We start from the raw sequence: 15,762 nt of genomic DNA on the forward strand, positions 1-15,762 counted from the left end.
TGTTGAGTGGCCGCTGGAAGGGCATCTATGACATCCATGGCATAAAACATATGCCAGAGAAATTTGCGGTTCATTCCCCTGTGGCGACCCCTGATAATTCAGGGACTCAGCCGAAAGATAGTCAGTGAGACAAAAATAGCAGTGAAAGAAACATTTACAAATGAGCTTATTGTCTTACATTATAATATAGTTTAATATTTTTAGAAGTTATCTTATGTTCCATTAAAAAAAAAAAAGTAGAGCAGGTTGTTAGCAACACCAAGAACATGAATTTGAATAGGCAGTAAACGCCAGAGCTTAAAAATGTTTAGACTGAGAATGTTTAGAGATGTAATATAAGTGGGCTTTGAATAAAAGCCTCTTCTGAATGCAGTTATGTGCCTTTTTACATATTAAAATATTCTGTAGCAAAATATTTGATGTGCATGTTCAATGGTCATCCAACTGCTTGTCCCTGTTCAACTAACTCTATGTGTCTTTCAGCTTGTGTTCAGAAAGATCAGTGATGTGAAGCGTGAGGAAGAAGAGAGGCTGAGGAGGAAGAACGAGGCCCCTCTGAATCTCCCCCCAGATCATCCCGTTCGCCGTCTCTTCCAGCGTTTCCGCCAGCAGAAGGAAGCCCGTCTTGCTGCTGTACGGCCTAATTCTGAAGACTCTGATCTTGAGAAGGGTCAAATCCACAATGAAGTCATCAGCCAAGATGTGATTGCCACCACAAGCATCGTTACTGTGACAGAGAGTCCAGCTACACCCATCCCATCCCACCTCATCAAAAACCGCACCCTAGGTCCATTCGACCAGGCGAAGCTTAGTGCCCCTGCCCCAAATGCCTCCCGCATGTCTGAACCACGTGCACGAGGATGGGCAAGGTTCAGGGAGAGCGTGGCAAAGCCTGAGAGCTGGGGAAACGTTCCTAAAGCTGAATCCATGGAGACTCTCCCTGAGCGGAGTAGCTCCGCAAAGACTTCAGAGCCTAGCGGACTCAAGAAGACAGACTCCTGTGATAGCGGCATTACCAAAAGTGACCTACGGCTGGATGAGGGTGGTATCCGCACCCCTGTGGACCGCAGTCCAGTCCAGCCCGATGGAAAATCTCCCCCAATCCCACCCATTCCAACCATTCCCGAACACACGCTGCAAGCCTCGCTCTTGGAGCTCCGCACTGAACTCAAAGAAGAACTGTCGGCGCTCGGGAACCGAATGGTTGCGCTGGAGGCGCAGGTCGCTGAGGTGCTGAGGTTGTTGCGAAACAGAAAGTCTCCAACCTCACCCATGTCGCTCTTCCAGATCTCACGGCCAACATCGCCAGACACAGACAAGGAGGACATGTTCCCTTGAAGAAAATGAGGTAAGAATATTTCTTCTTGAAAAGGGAAACTATTGAGACTTCCTCTGAGAAGAGAAGAAGAAATGGAACCACTTCTGACATCTGTGCCAGCAAAAAGCATGACAGACTTTGTCTGTGTGAGAAAGAGAGAATGAGTGAGGGAAAGGATGGAATAAGACACTGGAAAGAAGGAGAGGATGTCTTATCCCAAGGCAGAGCATCTGCGATACCAAAGTGATGGCGTGTTGGTTGTCACGCGGAGACTCTGTGTGGAACTGCTCCCTGTTTTAGTCCTGCGAGGCTGACAGACAGTGAGAGCTCTTGCCGCAGGGCCCACTCTGACTGATGGTTGTCATGGCAATGCGCCATCCCCAAATGCAAGTGCGGACCCTTCAAGATCCAACTCATGTAGCAAGTCTTCCCCTCTCTCTTTCACTCTATCACACACACTGCTGTTTATGCTCTGCACTTTTTCTGGTGTGGACATCTTTTCTGCACCGTCCTGCTGGTTAACTCAACGCCGAATATGAGCCTTTTTCAGGAATCAGAGCTACGCGTCTTGCGCAGATATAGGGCGGTGTGGATTTGAGCTGCTAGACGAAAGATTGAAGAACACAAGAGTATTCCAGAAACCACGGAAACCCTAGACAGCTTCGGTGAATCACTTTAGACAAATGTGTTTGTACAATGACAAATCAACTACTATCCCAAGAGTTGTACATGTTACAGGAGAAACTAATGAGCTCTGTAGGGGTTTTATAGTGTAACAGCTGTTAAGACCCTTTTCCATGACTTGCGTCAATGCATCTCTCACCAAAATAAAAAATAATATCAGACTACAGTGGTTTAACAGATGTTTAGGAATGTTATCATTGTAGGATATTATTGCGTTTTTTTTTCTACACATATCAGCCAACACTGAATATTGTACAGTATATTTAGCTTTTTGTTTAGGTAACATTGGCTGTCCTTTAATGCTCACTTGATCTTTAAAAGAACACATATTTAACAAGACTGTTAATTGCATTCTGTAGCAAATTTCTAAATGATTTTTTTTCATAGTGTCCGTTATGTGTGATGCCTAACTTCACATTTACTATTTATAATATGCTTTTGTTTTTAGTATTTTTTTGTAATTTATACATAAAGCATTTAATATTTATCATTATCAGTTATTAGTCATAGTGTTTATGGCTTTTATCATTAGCCATCAGAAAATTTACATTGGTATATCCCTATAAACATTTTTAGCCTGGTCCAATATAAGAGTGAACAAAAAAGGGCAAAAGCAAAACTTTCATTACTACAGTTATTCTAACATATCAAATATTTTTTTTCTATAAATAGACCATTTCAATGAGGTCATGTCATTGGCCGTGAACATTTCCTGTTTGTTTTTAAACTATTTCATAACTGTAACAAGAGGCAATTCAGTCATAACTTAATGTTAAAACTGCTATCATAACATTCTTTTCCAATATGTGGCTCTTTTTGGATTCTCGAAAGCTATGGGAATTAAAAATGTAAAACAGGAAATGCCTTGGGACCATTGTTGTTGTTTACATGCTTCAAAATGGTCTATATACTCAAAAATGTGCCCATTGCCTCTGCCCTTAAACCTTATGTAGATATTCCTTTGATATTTTAAGCATTGTGTTACAGTGCGTGATCTGTGCATCAGAGGTAATGCTGTAGCATGATGTTTAATGCATTGGTACCGTAGATGTTGAAGCAAGTCATGTGAAAGGATCTTCATCTCCTCTGGTCTACATCAAGCATATTCAGACAAGTTCATCAGTGACTTGCTGGATTGCAGTTTTATATTATAACAAATGAAAGAATTAGTGAAATGAAAGGACGTATGTTGATTCTTTAGTAATGATTGGGTCTTCCAGAAAGCACATACATATTACCGTTGGCACACTATTATTGTTATAATTCAGACCTGTAGTGCATTGTAGCTGTGTTTTTTTCTAAATGAAATGATGGATGTAATCAATACACACGATTTTTGGTCATAAATCACAGTTTATCATAACAGTTAAGGTGTGGTCACATTAGAGGAATTTTGGTGAAAATGTCTGTTGTCAAAAACAGACATTTGAAGCTATTTTGCTTGGCTTTTTCACAAGTTCTAATATTAAATGTGATTCTGTTCAAAAATAAAGACAGGTGTGTTTAACAAAATAATCTACAACTGATTAACAATGCCTGACTGTCACTGAAGGGCTAGTTCACCCAAAACTCTGTAGTTTACTCAAATTTTACTTCTTTAAAACCTTTTTAAATGAAGATATTTAAAAATAAACATTTTGGTAGCTGACACCCATTTATTTCCATGAAAAGTTAATGTGGTCCAAGACAAGGTCATAATAGCTTTACATTTTACATTTTTCATTTGTTTTTAGTTTTTATTTCATTTTGACTTTTTGTTTTCAAATTCAGTTAGTTTTAGTTTGTTTTTAGAGGAAGATTTACTAGTTTTATTAATTTTAGCTTGTTTGTTGTTGTATAATAAAAACTCAACCAAAGATATGCTACATTTTAATTTTGACAAAAGAACACTACCATCTACCATCTACCACTACCACCTACCCATCCTTAAATTCAAATACACAGCCCACAAGATACTGTATGTGTGCAAGGCTGCTTCTGAGGTTAGGTAGCTACACTGATGGGAAGTTCGGATCTTTAACGTGAACCGGATCTTTTGCAACAATCTTCCCATGTTTGGACTCAACTTATCAAAAATATGTTGTCAATAACCATAATTTCAGTCAGTTAAAATATCAATGTGACCTAAATTTACAATTATGTTTTGCAACCCAATTGAGGCATGATTCACTTATCTTACCATTAGGATTTTCTGTTATGAAATAAACTTACGTTTCCCCAGATCTTCTCATTTAAGCCCTCGGTTTACCAGTGCTGCAGTCGTTCAAGTTTAGTTCAGTCACAGCAGGCTGTCGTGTACTGTTTGTGTTTGATTCACAATCTGTAAGTTATTTATGGATGTGCTTAACGGTACTGGAGGCGCGAATCGTTTCAAATGATTCAGCTCGATTAGGTGAATTAGTTTAACTTAGAAGATCTGTTTAAAAAGAACCATTCGCAATCACTAAAACAGAAATAAAACCCATTATTGAACACTACTGTGTTAAATGAATACTTTTAAATGTATGCTCGTGTCGTATTTAAGATTTACTCCTAAAAGGCTTACAGTATGTATTAATTACATTTACAAAGACGAAAATGAAGGGTGTTTTTGCTATAATTTTAGTTAAAGTTAGTTTTGTATACAATACAGTTTCAGTTCTAGTTTTAAAAACTTGTTTTATTTTTATTTAAGTTAACGAAAATGTTTTTTCAATTGTGGTTTCTTTGCCCTTTGTTTTATTAACTATGATAACCAAACAGCATTCGTCAAAATATCTGTTTTGTGTTCAACAGAAGAAAGAAACCCATAAAGGTTTAAAGCCACATGAGTGAATGATTTACTGTTTATTTTTGGTTGAACTATCCCTTTAAGAATTATTGGCAATATCAAAGTCTGTATGGGGAATGTGAATGAACCTGACTGCTTCATTCTATCAGAGTAACTGATAATGTGACCACATCCTTACAAGAACATTTCACCATCACAACAAACATCGAAAAACACAACAAATCTCAGGAATGCAGAGAGGTGATGGTCAGAGAGCTGAGAATATTCTGACCCCTTTCCTGGATTTTTTTATATATTCACTGCTGCAGATGTGGCATTATTTTTCCACCAGCCCTGTTATCATGTGTTCAATTAAAAACAAAAAACAAACTCTTGGCTTTTTCAACAGGGGTGACTGGGTCTTGATGTCAATAGTCTTAAAAATGCTTTTAAAAAAAAAAAAAAAAAAAAAAAAAAAAAAAAAAAACAGGTTTCCACTGTGATCCATATGGAATGTTTCTTTTTGTCCGGTCCATTTGCCGTTTATTTTATTACATTTTTTTTTTTTATAAAAAAAAATGTAAAAGCTAAAACAACATTAAGAAACATTGAACAGCTAGTCCCAGTCTCCCCTTTTTATTATATTATATAAAGCTCCTAATGCAAGTTAGGAGTTAATCTGTTAATCACAGAGCCAAGATATAAATAGCTGTTTATTTGCCTCTCTTTTCCAGCATCCTCCCCCATATCAACTCCACCTTGATTTCCATAATGAGGTCCAGAGGGGAACAGAGCGAGGCTCATGCTTTTAGCCCCTCTATTCACAACGCCACCAAACCAGACTATCTTCATCTATAACACTATAAGCAAGCACTATATAAAACATATACTATATGTTATATATCGAGTACTATATCTTGATTAATTGCATCCAAGATAAATGTTTGTATGTACATAATATGTACATGTGTACTGTATATATTTGTGTGTATATACACAAACATACAATACATAAAATAAAAAATATACAAAAATAACATATTTACATATATATTTATTTTCTATATAACTTGTATTATACACACAGTACTAGGGCTGCACATTATATTTCAGCATCAATATCGCAATGTGCACATCTGCAATAGTCACATCGCAGGATATGCAATGTTGAGTTTCAGTTAGTTGATCAGGAGCTACAGATTACATGTGATTTGTTGCATCATTACTAAGTTTAACCATATTAGAGTGAAACTACCATTTGCATGCGTTTTTACACCATTTCAAGGGAGTTTAAAAAGTTTAGCTGCAAAAAAATTATAATGTTGAAAAGTGTGATAATGATTAATTGTAATAAATCATTTATATGGAATTTAACTGAATTCAAACTGAAAAGAAGATTATTATACTTATCCCATTGGCAGAGAATTGTGCTTATTTTAAGGAAACACTCTTAATTTACACATATTTTTTCTGAAGGTGAAAATAAAACTATATTAATACTTGATCTAAGAACATTTTTGGTATTTGGACTAGAAACAAGAAAACTTTAGCACTGTGATGATTCAATTTCAATACCTAAACACATTTAGACTCCCCAGCAGACAACTGTCAAAAAGACCTATTCAAACCATGAAAGGTATTCATAATGCAATAAATATGCTGTTGCTGAAAATTTAAATATTGAGATTTTTTACCAATTTCGTGCAGCCCTACACAGTGTAGATACATTTCTTGTAAATATGAACTTTTATTTTGGATGCTATTAATCACCTGACGGCATTATAATATATATATATAAGATGTTTAAATCATCCAGGTTCTCGTTATTGAAAGCAACCTGATAAGCATGCTGTGTGTGTTGGGAATGAACATAATGTGTTTAAGCCACATGTTAGCATGCTGTGTGATGTTCTCAGTTTAGAGAGGTCATTATCAGGTCCACAGGAGTTGTGCTGAGGTCAGAATCACCTCACTGTGACCTGCTTCTCTGCTAACTGAGAGCGGAGACACACACAGAGATGAGAGGCCAGAAGAATGACTCAAAACCAAAACAAAGCCAAGGTCATATCATACAGAATATCACACACTGCATGGCCACAGTGATAATAATAATAAGGAAACAACTGTTTGCAGGCAAGCAGACACTTTAGAGTCTATGACTAGATTTTAAGTGCAGCGATTAATATGTGTTTTTGGTTATGTTATGGCAATAAATATTTTAATGATGCTAAAAAGTATATGACCATGACAATGTACACTACCTTTTTTCCCCCATGTTTTTTATTATTCTGTTCATCAAGGCGACATTTATTAAATAAAAAAAATTGTTAAATATTTATTAAAATTTAAAATAATTGCTTTTTTATTGTATGTACACTGTAAAAAATAAAATCTCAATTTGTTCAGCACACTGTACTTTTTCTGTCATATATACTAAGAATTGTGAATAACTACTGATCTACATAGAAATATATGTTATGTCAATAATATTCGCTAAAATGTTATGTCTACATGTTTACCAGAGTTTTCTGGACATACATTTTTGTGTTGAACAGGTATGTTGATATTTAAATAAATTGCGCATGCGTGACGCAACGTTTGAAAACGGCGCCAACCCTCCCCCATATTGACCATTCGTTTCGCTCCTCATCTCCATTTTGTCTTGGTGCCATATCGGACTTCACGCATATTTTCGACTCTTCGAGGAACTAAACATTAACTTGTTCCTGATGAGGTGAGTAACAACATTTATTAACACTAATTCTATGCATGCAATGAATTTTACTATATTCACAACCTGACGGTTTGTTTTTAGCGACGAGAATTATTGCATATGCTTAAGTTTCAAAAGCAGTTGGTAATAATTGTGGCCTATAGTTTCAGCTAAGTCCAAACTCATAAATGTTTCCGTGTATTCATGACATAAGTGGCGGATTTAGGCAGAGTCAATCGCTCAGGGAGGCATGGAGACCCCGCGCGACATCCTTCCCGCCCACGCCCGCACCTTCGAGAGGGCGGAGGACCGTGAGGTCGGCACGGTTGTCGTTAGCCTAACGCCAGTGAAGCTTGTGCCGCATTACTTGGAAAAAAACGGAAACTGCTTTTCTGTGCCGTTTAAGTTTAAAATGTTTCATGTTAACACTAAAATGACATCATTATGCTTAACTGTTAATCACTGATAAAAGATGGCAAATATGGGACCATAGTATTAACACATTTACGTTAGGGAGTTCAGAGGTTTTGTTTGTTTTAAGGTGAAACGTTTTCATTTCTCTGGCGAGTTTTCACATTTTTCTCATTTTACGTGCTTCTCTCCGTGTGTGCACCGCCTAGTGATGGGTCGTTCTTGAACGATTCGTTCATTTTGAAAGAATCTTTTGTATGACTCGAGAACGACGAGTCCTCTCTGGGAGCGATTTGTTCACTCGCGCATGCGCACATTTGTGCAGTTGGAGGAAAATATTAGTTCATTTATCGAGTCCTCTATCTGGTTTGAGTCATTCGTTCATCACTTTAAAGACATTAGGCAATGATATGCAATCAGAGCCGGAAATCTTTTTAAATTATCTTTCGAGTCCTCGGCGTTGAGTCATCTCTCTTTACATGCTGTCACGTGATGAACGAACGAGTCAAAAACCAGATGACTCGAAAGGTGAACTAATGGCTCCTTTCGGTTCAGACTGTGCTTTGGTTAAGCTTATATGGGTCTGTCTGTGTGACGTAGACGAACACCTCAAATTTGAAGACCTGTCAGAAGAGCTGAGCTCACATAATCATAGACAAAAGACTAGGTAAACAAAGGATTATTTTCTTTTTCTTATAGCATTCAAGTTATGACTTGTTTGTAACTTACTGTGATCAACGTCTGGGCTAATTGTAGATGCGTTTGGAATAACCTGTATCATTTTAATAATATTTTGGCAAATTGATGGAAATGACTTGAAAAAAAGATTTGTTTTATTGTTATTAAAGATTTTGTGACACATATATAAAGCACGGATATTCAGATTATATTAGATAAAGTAATATGTAAATGTAGTTTATATTTTTTTATTTATAAAATATTGCCCAAAATGTTATTTAATCCTGTCAAATTAATATAAATAGTTCATATTAGGTTTAAAATAGTCTTAATTTCAAAGCATATATTATTATTACTAACTATATTACATTATTTGTGGACTCCTGTATACATCAAAATCATATATTGATATTAATATCATTGTCTGCTCCCAAACATGTTTCATGTTAAAATATGGGGGCATAAACTTGAAAAATGTTTAAAACTTTTAAATGTGAAGCTTTTTCAAATATATTTTTGTAAGAATTATATTTTATTTAAAGTTGTGATTTAACAATACAAGGTTATAACTGATTCTTTCTGTTTTCAGGATGATCTCAAGACTTCATGCAGTGTAAAAACTGCAAATTCAGCACTTCAAGTGAAGATGTCCTTCTGAAGCACTATCAGCTACATCATCATAGAATTTCCAACTGGCCCTGTCTTTACACGGAGTGTGTTTGTGCTTTTAAAACTGCAGGTGCTTTACGATCCCACTTATCTAAATCACACCACAACACTGATAGAGTCAGTCGAGATCTTTCAACTTTTAATTGTGGACTATGTGAATTTCATGAGATTTGTACTGAAAAAAGATTTTTTCTTCACCTACAAAATCATCTGAAACGTAAAGAAACAATTCAGTGTCCCTTTAAAGGATGTGGATTTAAAACAAACAACCGCCCAACCTTTAGCTCGCATAGAAGCAGGAATCATAGAAATCAAACTTTAAGTGACAGACAGTCTCAGATAGTTTCAGATAGTCTCGGAGTCTCAGAAGTTCTTTGTACAACACAGAATATAAGTGAATTTGATGAAGAGGATATAATAGAGTCTGTTGAAGATGTAAATGTTCATACACTTGAACGCAAGATCGCCTCACTTTTATTGTGTATGCAAACTGTTTTGCATGTCTCAAAAAGTGCTACTCAGACAATTTTTGAGGAACTTAAAAGTATTTTGTTGTTCTCAAAATCTCATGCACTTCATACAATAGAAACAATTGTAACAAAGCACAATATTAACATTGAAAGTGTTGTAATCAAAGAAATTGCAGATTCTGTTTTTCTAACAAATCCACTTTTTGCATCAATTTCTGAAAAGGGCACTTTGTCTACTGACTAGAAACGAAATCAATATTTCAAAAGGAACTTTTTTGTAATCGAACCTACTGAATATTTTTATGAGCATTCTCATAAAGAAGTGTTTGTTCATGTTCCAGTCATTCGGTTGCTTGAAACCTTGTTAAATCAAGACAGCTTTTTAAATAACATTGAATTTACACATAAACATCTCCCTGGACAATACAGCTCATTTCAAGATGGAAAGTACTACAGGGAAAGTGGATTTGTTACAGAAGATGATGTTAAACTAAGTTTAGCCTTTTATGTGGATGAGTTTGAAATTTGCAACCCTCTTGGGACATCTCGAAAAATCCATAAAATCACTGCTGTGTACTGGGTGTTCTTAAATTTACCTGCAAATTTAAGATCTACTTTATCATCAATCCAGTTAGCTGTTTTAGGAAAAAGTATTGATGTTAAAAAAATTGGATTTGACAAATTTCTTGAACCTTTGATAAAAGAGTTAAAATCTCTGGAGCATGAAGGTTTGTTTGTGGAAGCGTTAGGACATTATATAAAGCCAACTGTATTCTGTGTGTGTGCCGATAATCTTGGAGCACATGGTCTTGCTGGTTTTCAGGAAAATTTTAATGTAGAAAAATTCTGTCGATTCTGTTTGATTAGTCGTGATCAGATTTCAACTGTAAAACCGTGCGACTTTCCTTTGAGAACTGTGGATCAACATGATTTATTTGTAGAACAGCTTAAGCAGAGTGCTGTTCAGAGTGTTAATGGTATAAAGAGTGAGTGTGCATTGAGCAAACACTTAAGATACTTTCATCCTGTAACTGGATTTCCCCCGGACATTTTACATGATTTCTTTGAAGGGGTCATCCCTGTGGAGTTATCTTTGTGCCTCAGAGACTTAATTTCCAAAGGTTTCATTACTCTTGAAGGAGTAAATCACTCCATTAGAACATTTCCTTACAAGTACTCTGACAGGGTCAACAAACCAAAGACAATTCTAAAAACAGGTCTTGCTAAAGGATCAATCGGAGGAAATGGACATGAAAATTGGACGTTATTGCGCTTACTTCCTCTGATGATTGGGGATCGTATCCCAGAGCATGAGCCATCATGGGACATATTAATGGACCTAAAAGAAATTGTTGAGATTGTTTTGTCAAACAGTCTCTCTGATGAAACTCTGTGTTACTTGTCATTTAAATTTTCTGACCACCGCTTGCTTCTTACTTCCACTTTTCCGGACTTTGCATTAAAGCCTAAGCATCACTTTATCGAACACTACCCAGAACTAACTAAATGTTTTGGACCTTTAGTGACTTTGTGGACCATGCGCTTTGAGTCTAAGCACTCTTTCTTCAAGAAGGTTGCACGTGATGCCCACAACATGAAAAATGTACTTCTCACTCTTTCCATGAAACATCAACAGATGATTGCATACCATTTGGATGCACAAAGCCTTTTAAAGTCAGACTTGCATGTTGAAAAGTTGGATGTGGTTAGCATATCATTGTTGGATGCAACCCTGAGGCATGCTGTACAAACAAAGTTCCCACAGTTGCACACTGTGTCACTGTCCAGAGACGTTTGTCTTCATGGGACTAGATATGCCAAGAACATGATCATATCAGCAGGACACTGCAATGGACAGCCTGAGTTCTTCAGAATAGAAAGCATGTTGATCCATTCTGCCAAAGTGTTCTTTATAACAAAAAGGGTTTCTGCCTGGTATTTAGAACATTTGAGATCTTATGAACTTGTTGAAAGCCACTATACTGACATGGTTATCTTTGACTCTGGTGACCTAAATGGCTATCACCCATTAATTCCATACAGTGTGGGATCAAAAGTGTTCGTGACCCTGAGGACCTATTTGCAGCATTAAATGTCCTTTACAATGGTATGTACCACATTAAATAATTAATCTATTAATTGCTTAAATTTAGTAATTAAAATTGGCTTCTTGTTTATTTACAGCCTTTGCTACTACGAGTCATCATTTCCTCCACTGAAGCCCGGCGAGTCCAGCTTCCTGAAGTGCCTGAATCAGTGGAATCTCTCATCACTATTCTTCAAGAGAAGCTACAATTACAAGGACAGTTTTCCCTTAAGTTTGAGGATGCTGATTTTGGCAATGCACTTTGCAACCTGTCTGACATCTCAGAATTGCCCAGTGGAAAAGCAGTCTTGCATATTCAGTGGTGCAAGTTATCAGCTTATGAAAGCAGTAGCCTTCCATCAGTTTCATCACTTGATACTGCTAGTCTAGACTCTGAAGAATCCTTGCCAAGCACTTCAGGCTCTGTGCAAAACTATTTACGTACTGCCTCAGAATGGCCCTCGCCATTCCCCATACCAGCGCTGTCATTTGATGTGGAGCTAAAACTAAGACGAGGAAACGAGGCATTTGAAAAAACAAAAATAGGCATTGATGTGACTAGAGACATAAAAATAGAGATTCTTGACAAAATAGTGCAGACAGTTTTTGACATAAAGGCATACCCTGACAATCAGGAAATTGAATCCATTGCATCTGCTTTGGTTTTAAAATATCCTTGCCTTAAGGAGCCTGGCAAAGGAAAGGGTTTTGAGGGATGGTTGATCAGCATCAAAAACAAGCTAAACAATTATAGGGCAAAGTTGCGAGAGGCAGGTTGCAATGAAGTAATTGTTAACAGGAAGCGAAACGATGATGCCAGTGGTCGGAGGAGTTTCACTCTGAAAAAGGCAAAACGTGGAGAAGTCAATCATGTACCGGAACATCCATGCAACCACACTGACACTTCACTTGAAGAGCAAAGAGTTTTTTTGGTAGAGGAAACCAAAAAGGCAAGAAAAGACATGGCAGCCATAAGTGAAAAAATGGAACTAACATTTTCACTTAGAAGAAAAGAAATGGTCCAAGAGCAGCCAATGATTGTAGAGGTTCAGGAGAGGTGGCCTGCACTCTTTTTTCAAGAACAGGTAAAGATAATTTTTTTCTTTCTTATTAGGCTTTAAGTTTACAGAATGCAAGATGCTCTGTTTACAGAAAAAATTGATTGCTGTAAATCTGGTTGGTTTGTTTTAAAAAGATCTGTGAGGAATTTTTCCGCATCACCAACAAAGACCTACTAGGAGTCTTCATGGCAGCCACTGACAAGTACACACCAAAGCTTCTGAAATTATACAGAGCCAGAAAAGGAGCGTTTGGACATGAAATGGAAGAGCTCCTGGAAAGACTTGATGAAAGGGCAAGTTAATAATTTTCATTATTTACATGTTTTTGATCTCTGTAGTTGATGATATTTCAGTTTTCATTCTGTGACTTTTTGGTTGTATCTTTTTTATGTTTTTGCAGACAACAGAAATTGTTAATCACAGAAGGACTGCTGCTTTGGAGGGCCTGCCTTTGTTTCTTCGAGAGAAACAAACTAACCTTTTCAAGAAATGTAAAGTAGGTATCAAACACTTTAAACGGTTTAAAGCATGAGTGTCCAAACTTGCTTCTGTATTGCTGGTGTCTTGAAAAGTTGAGTGCCAATCTATTTGGAGCTTTCATGAAAACTTTTGATTAGCTGAGTTAAAATGTTTAATTTAGGTATCATTAACAGAAATTACAAATCTTCTGACCTTAAGGTATAAGAAGTAAATTTACATATAAACGTGTCTTGTAAATTTCATGATTCACAAGTATCTTGTTATTTTTAAAAGATTGATATCAGGTTCTATATTAGTACCAGTTTAGACCTGCTCACTGATTTATGCAGGTAGTTAAGGGAAAGAACATGTAAAAGAGATGCAAGAGAAACTGTTGCTTTGTCTGTTATTACATAAAATTAGCGTTGTGCCAAGAGTCTGAGACGTTATTCTTGTCAACCAAAATGGCAGCTGTTGTATTCAGAGTACAACATATCAGCATTTATTTATTTATTCATTTATGACAGTATTTTAAAATAAATCACTTAAAATATTTAAAGTCCAATTACTGCATTAATGTTGCATATGAATCCTGATGATTTATGTGTTTGTAGATCTGGGCTCCTTGTTATTTACATGTTGTCTGTTTAATTGTTACATTCACTTTTGCTTAATGATTTGAATTATAACACTATGTCTTCCTACAGACAAACTACACATTACATAGCAGTTTTATGATCATAACTATTTGATGTAACTGGTCATTTTGCTTAACTGCAATTAAGTTTGCATGGTTATTGTATTATGCTGGTTTGTTATTTTTACAGAATGTTCATATTTCTGAAAGATAACAGTATATATTTTTAACTGAATTGTATATATAAATAACTTTATTACAATTATTTAAATGTGTGTGTTGTTATAGCCCAATAATAAACAAGTGCTTGCTAAATTTTTAAAATCTATAATCACCATTAATCAAAATATTTTATTTGACAATTAATCGTCACCTAAATTTCATAAGCATGACAGCCCTACTTGCAATATAACCTCTTGCTTGTTTGTAGATAAAGTACTATAATGACTTTCTATGCTCAAATATTCTTATTGTGTTTTCACAGGAAACTGAAGATGGAACAAAGGGCGTATCAGTTGGCATTCTTTATGTTACGGAAGATGACTCCCGGGCAGCATCACCAGTGATCCAGAACATTGCTGTTGTACTGGAAGAGGTTGTTGTTTTGGAAGACATTCCAGATACCTCAAGTGCTGTAGCATACCTCTTTGGCCTTCTTTATGCACTCAACTTTTCCTATCCCAAAGAACTCAGGTACACTTTTGACACAATTCAGAATGTTTTCATGGAGCTTGGGACTGGATGTACGCAACGTGTGCTTTCTCTTAAAAACAAGATGTTAAACTAATACTGTAAACAGTGTTGTGTCAATGGTCTGATGTTACAAAGACCTAATGTACAATTTGAGTACTAAATCTGATTCATTAGAGCCACAGTTTAGGCACTGTGTTCAGTTAAATGGGTAACACTTCATAATAACTACACACTGAATCATTTGTTAAGCATTAGCAAATAGTTAGTTCATTATTTGTTAAGTATTAACTCTAATAGGCATTAATAAGCACTTTATAAATACAGCCACAAATGCTATATTCTTAAATTGTAATTAATTGCATTTTCATACTTTGTTAATGATTTTTTTTTCATTACATAAGTATTGCATTATTTACAAACCAGTTATTTAAGAATAGGTGGTGGTTTTTTCCAGATCATTCAGAATGTGAAAGTACATTATTAATAAACTATTCAAATAACGTTCATATATCTTATTATTCAGTCATATACTATTAGTTTATTTATATATTAATAAATGCTTTATTAACTCTACCTTATCCAGTTTTGTGACCTAAAGTGAGGACTATTTATGCTTTATAAATCCCTTATAATTGACAATTAAATGCTCAGTTATATTCTGAACAGGGAAAAAGAGCATGAACTATTTAATTAATTTCTATTTATTTAAAGATACACAAATGAAACTATCAAATGAAAAAAAAAAATATTTGCAACCTTATCTAAAATGAAGTTACTTTACAGTTTAAACTTTGCTAAATAACACTGAAATGTTATATCATAATATATTGTTTTATCCAATTTTATTCAGTTGTATTTATTGCTAATTGTATTTTGACATTTCTGTTATTCAGCGATGTTTAAAGTTTACAGTAATTTTATTTTTTTAGATTAGATTGCAAACATTTATTGTTCATTTGATACTCAGCTTTTAATTGTCATTTATAAGAGATTTATAAAGCAAAAATAGTTCTCACTTTAGATTAGGTCACAAAAATGGATGAAGTTGAGTTAATAAAGCATTTATTAACATACATAGTAACCATTACTATATGCCTGAATAATAAGATACATAATTGTTAATTTGAATAGTTC

At 35.5% G+C, this 15,762-nt stretch overlaps 3 protein-coding genes across 14 annotated transcripts in view; 2 read left to right on the forward strand and 1 right to left on the reverse strand.

Moving 5' to 3' along the window:
* kcnh1a (potassium voltage-gated channel, subfamily H (eag-related), member 1a) overlaps positions 1–5,764 on the forward strand; it is a 93,957-nt gene extending 88,193 nt beyond the window's left edge. For 5 of the 9 annotated variants that reach the window (XM_009293096.5, XM_009293098.5, XM_009293099.5 and 2 more), the window contains one exon: positions 484–3,182. In XM_009293096.5, coding sequence (XP_009291371.1) covers positions 484–1,338 — 855 coding nt within the window. In that variant the 3' untranslated portion in view covers positions 1,339–3,182. 9 annotated transcript variants of the gene reach the window in all.
* The window catches only part of hhat (hedgehog acyltransferase), a 106,867-nt gene that overhangs the window by 27,250 nt on the left and 63,855 nt on the right, over positions 1–15,762 (reverse strand). The window lies entirely within an intron of this gene.
* Positions 9,152–15,144, forward strand: LOC141378471 (uncharacterized). The gene is made up of 5 exons (XM_073927901.1): positions 9,152–9,292; positions 11,736–11,799; positions 11,877–12,863; positions 12,974–13,335; positions 14,420–15,144. The coding sequence occupies exons 2-4, from the start codon at positions 11,785–11,787 to the stop codon at positions 13,139–13,141; spliced, it is 1,170 nt and encodes a 389-aa protein (XP_073784002.1). The 5' UTR covers positions 9,152–9,292; positions 11,736–11,784; the 3' UTR covers positions 13,142–13,335; positions 14,420–15,144.

Source organism: Danio rerio, chromosome 17 (genome assembly GCF_049306965.1).
Source record: "Danio rerio strain Tuebingen ecotype United States chromosome 17, GRCz12tu, whole genome shotgun sequence".
Classification (NCBI taxonomy): Eukaryota; Metazoa; Chordata; class Actinopteri; order Cypriniformes; family Danionidae; genus Danio; species Danio rerio.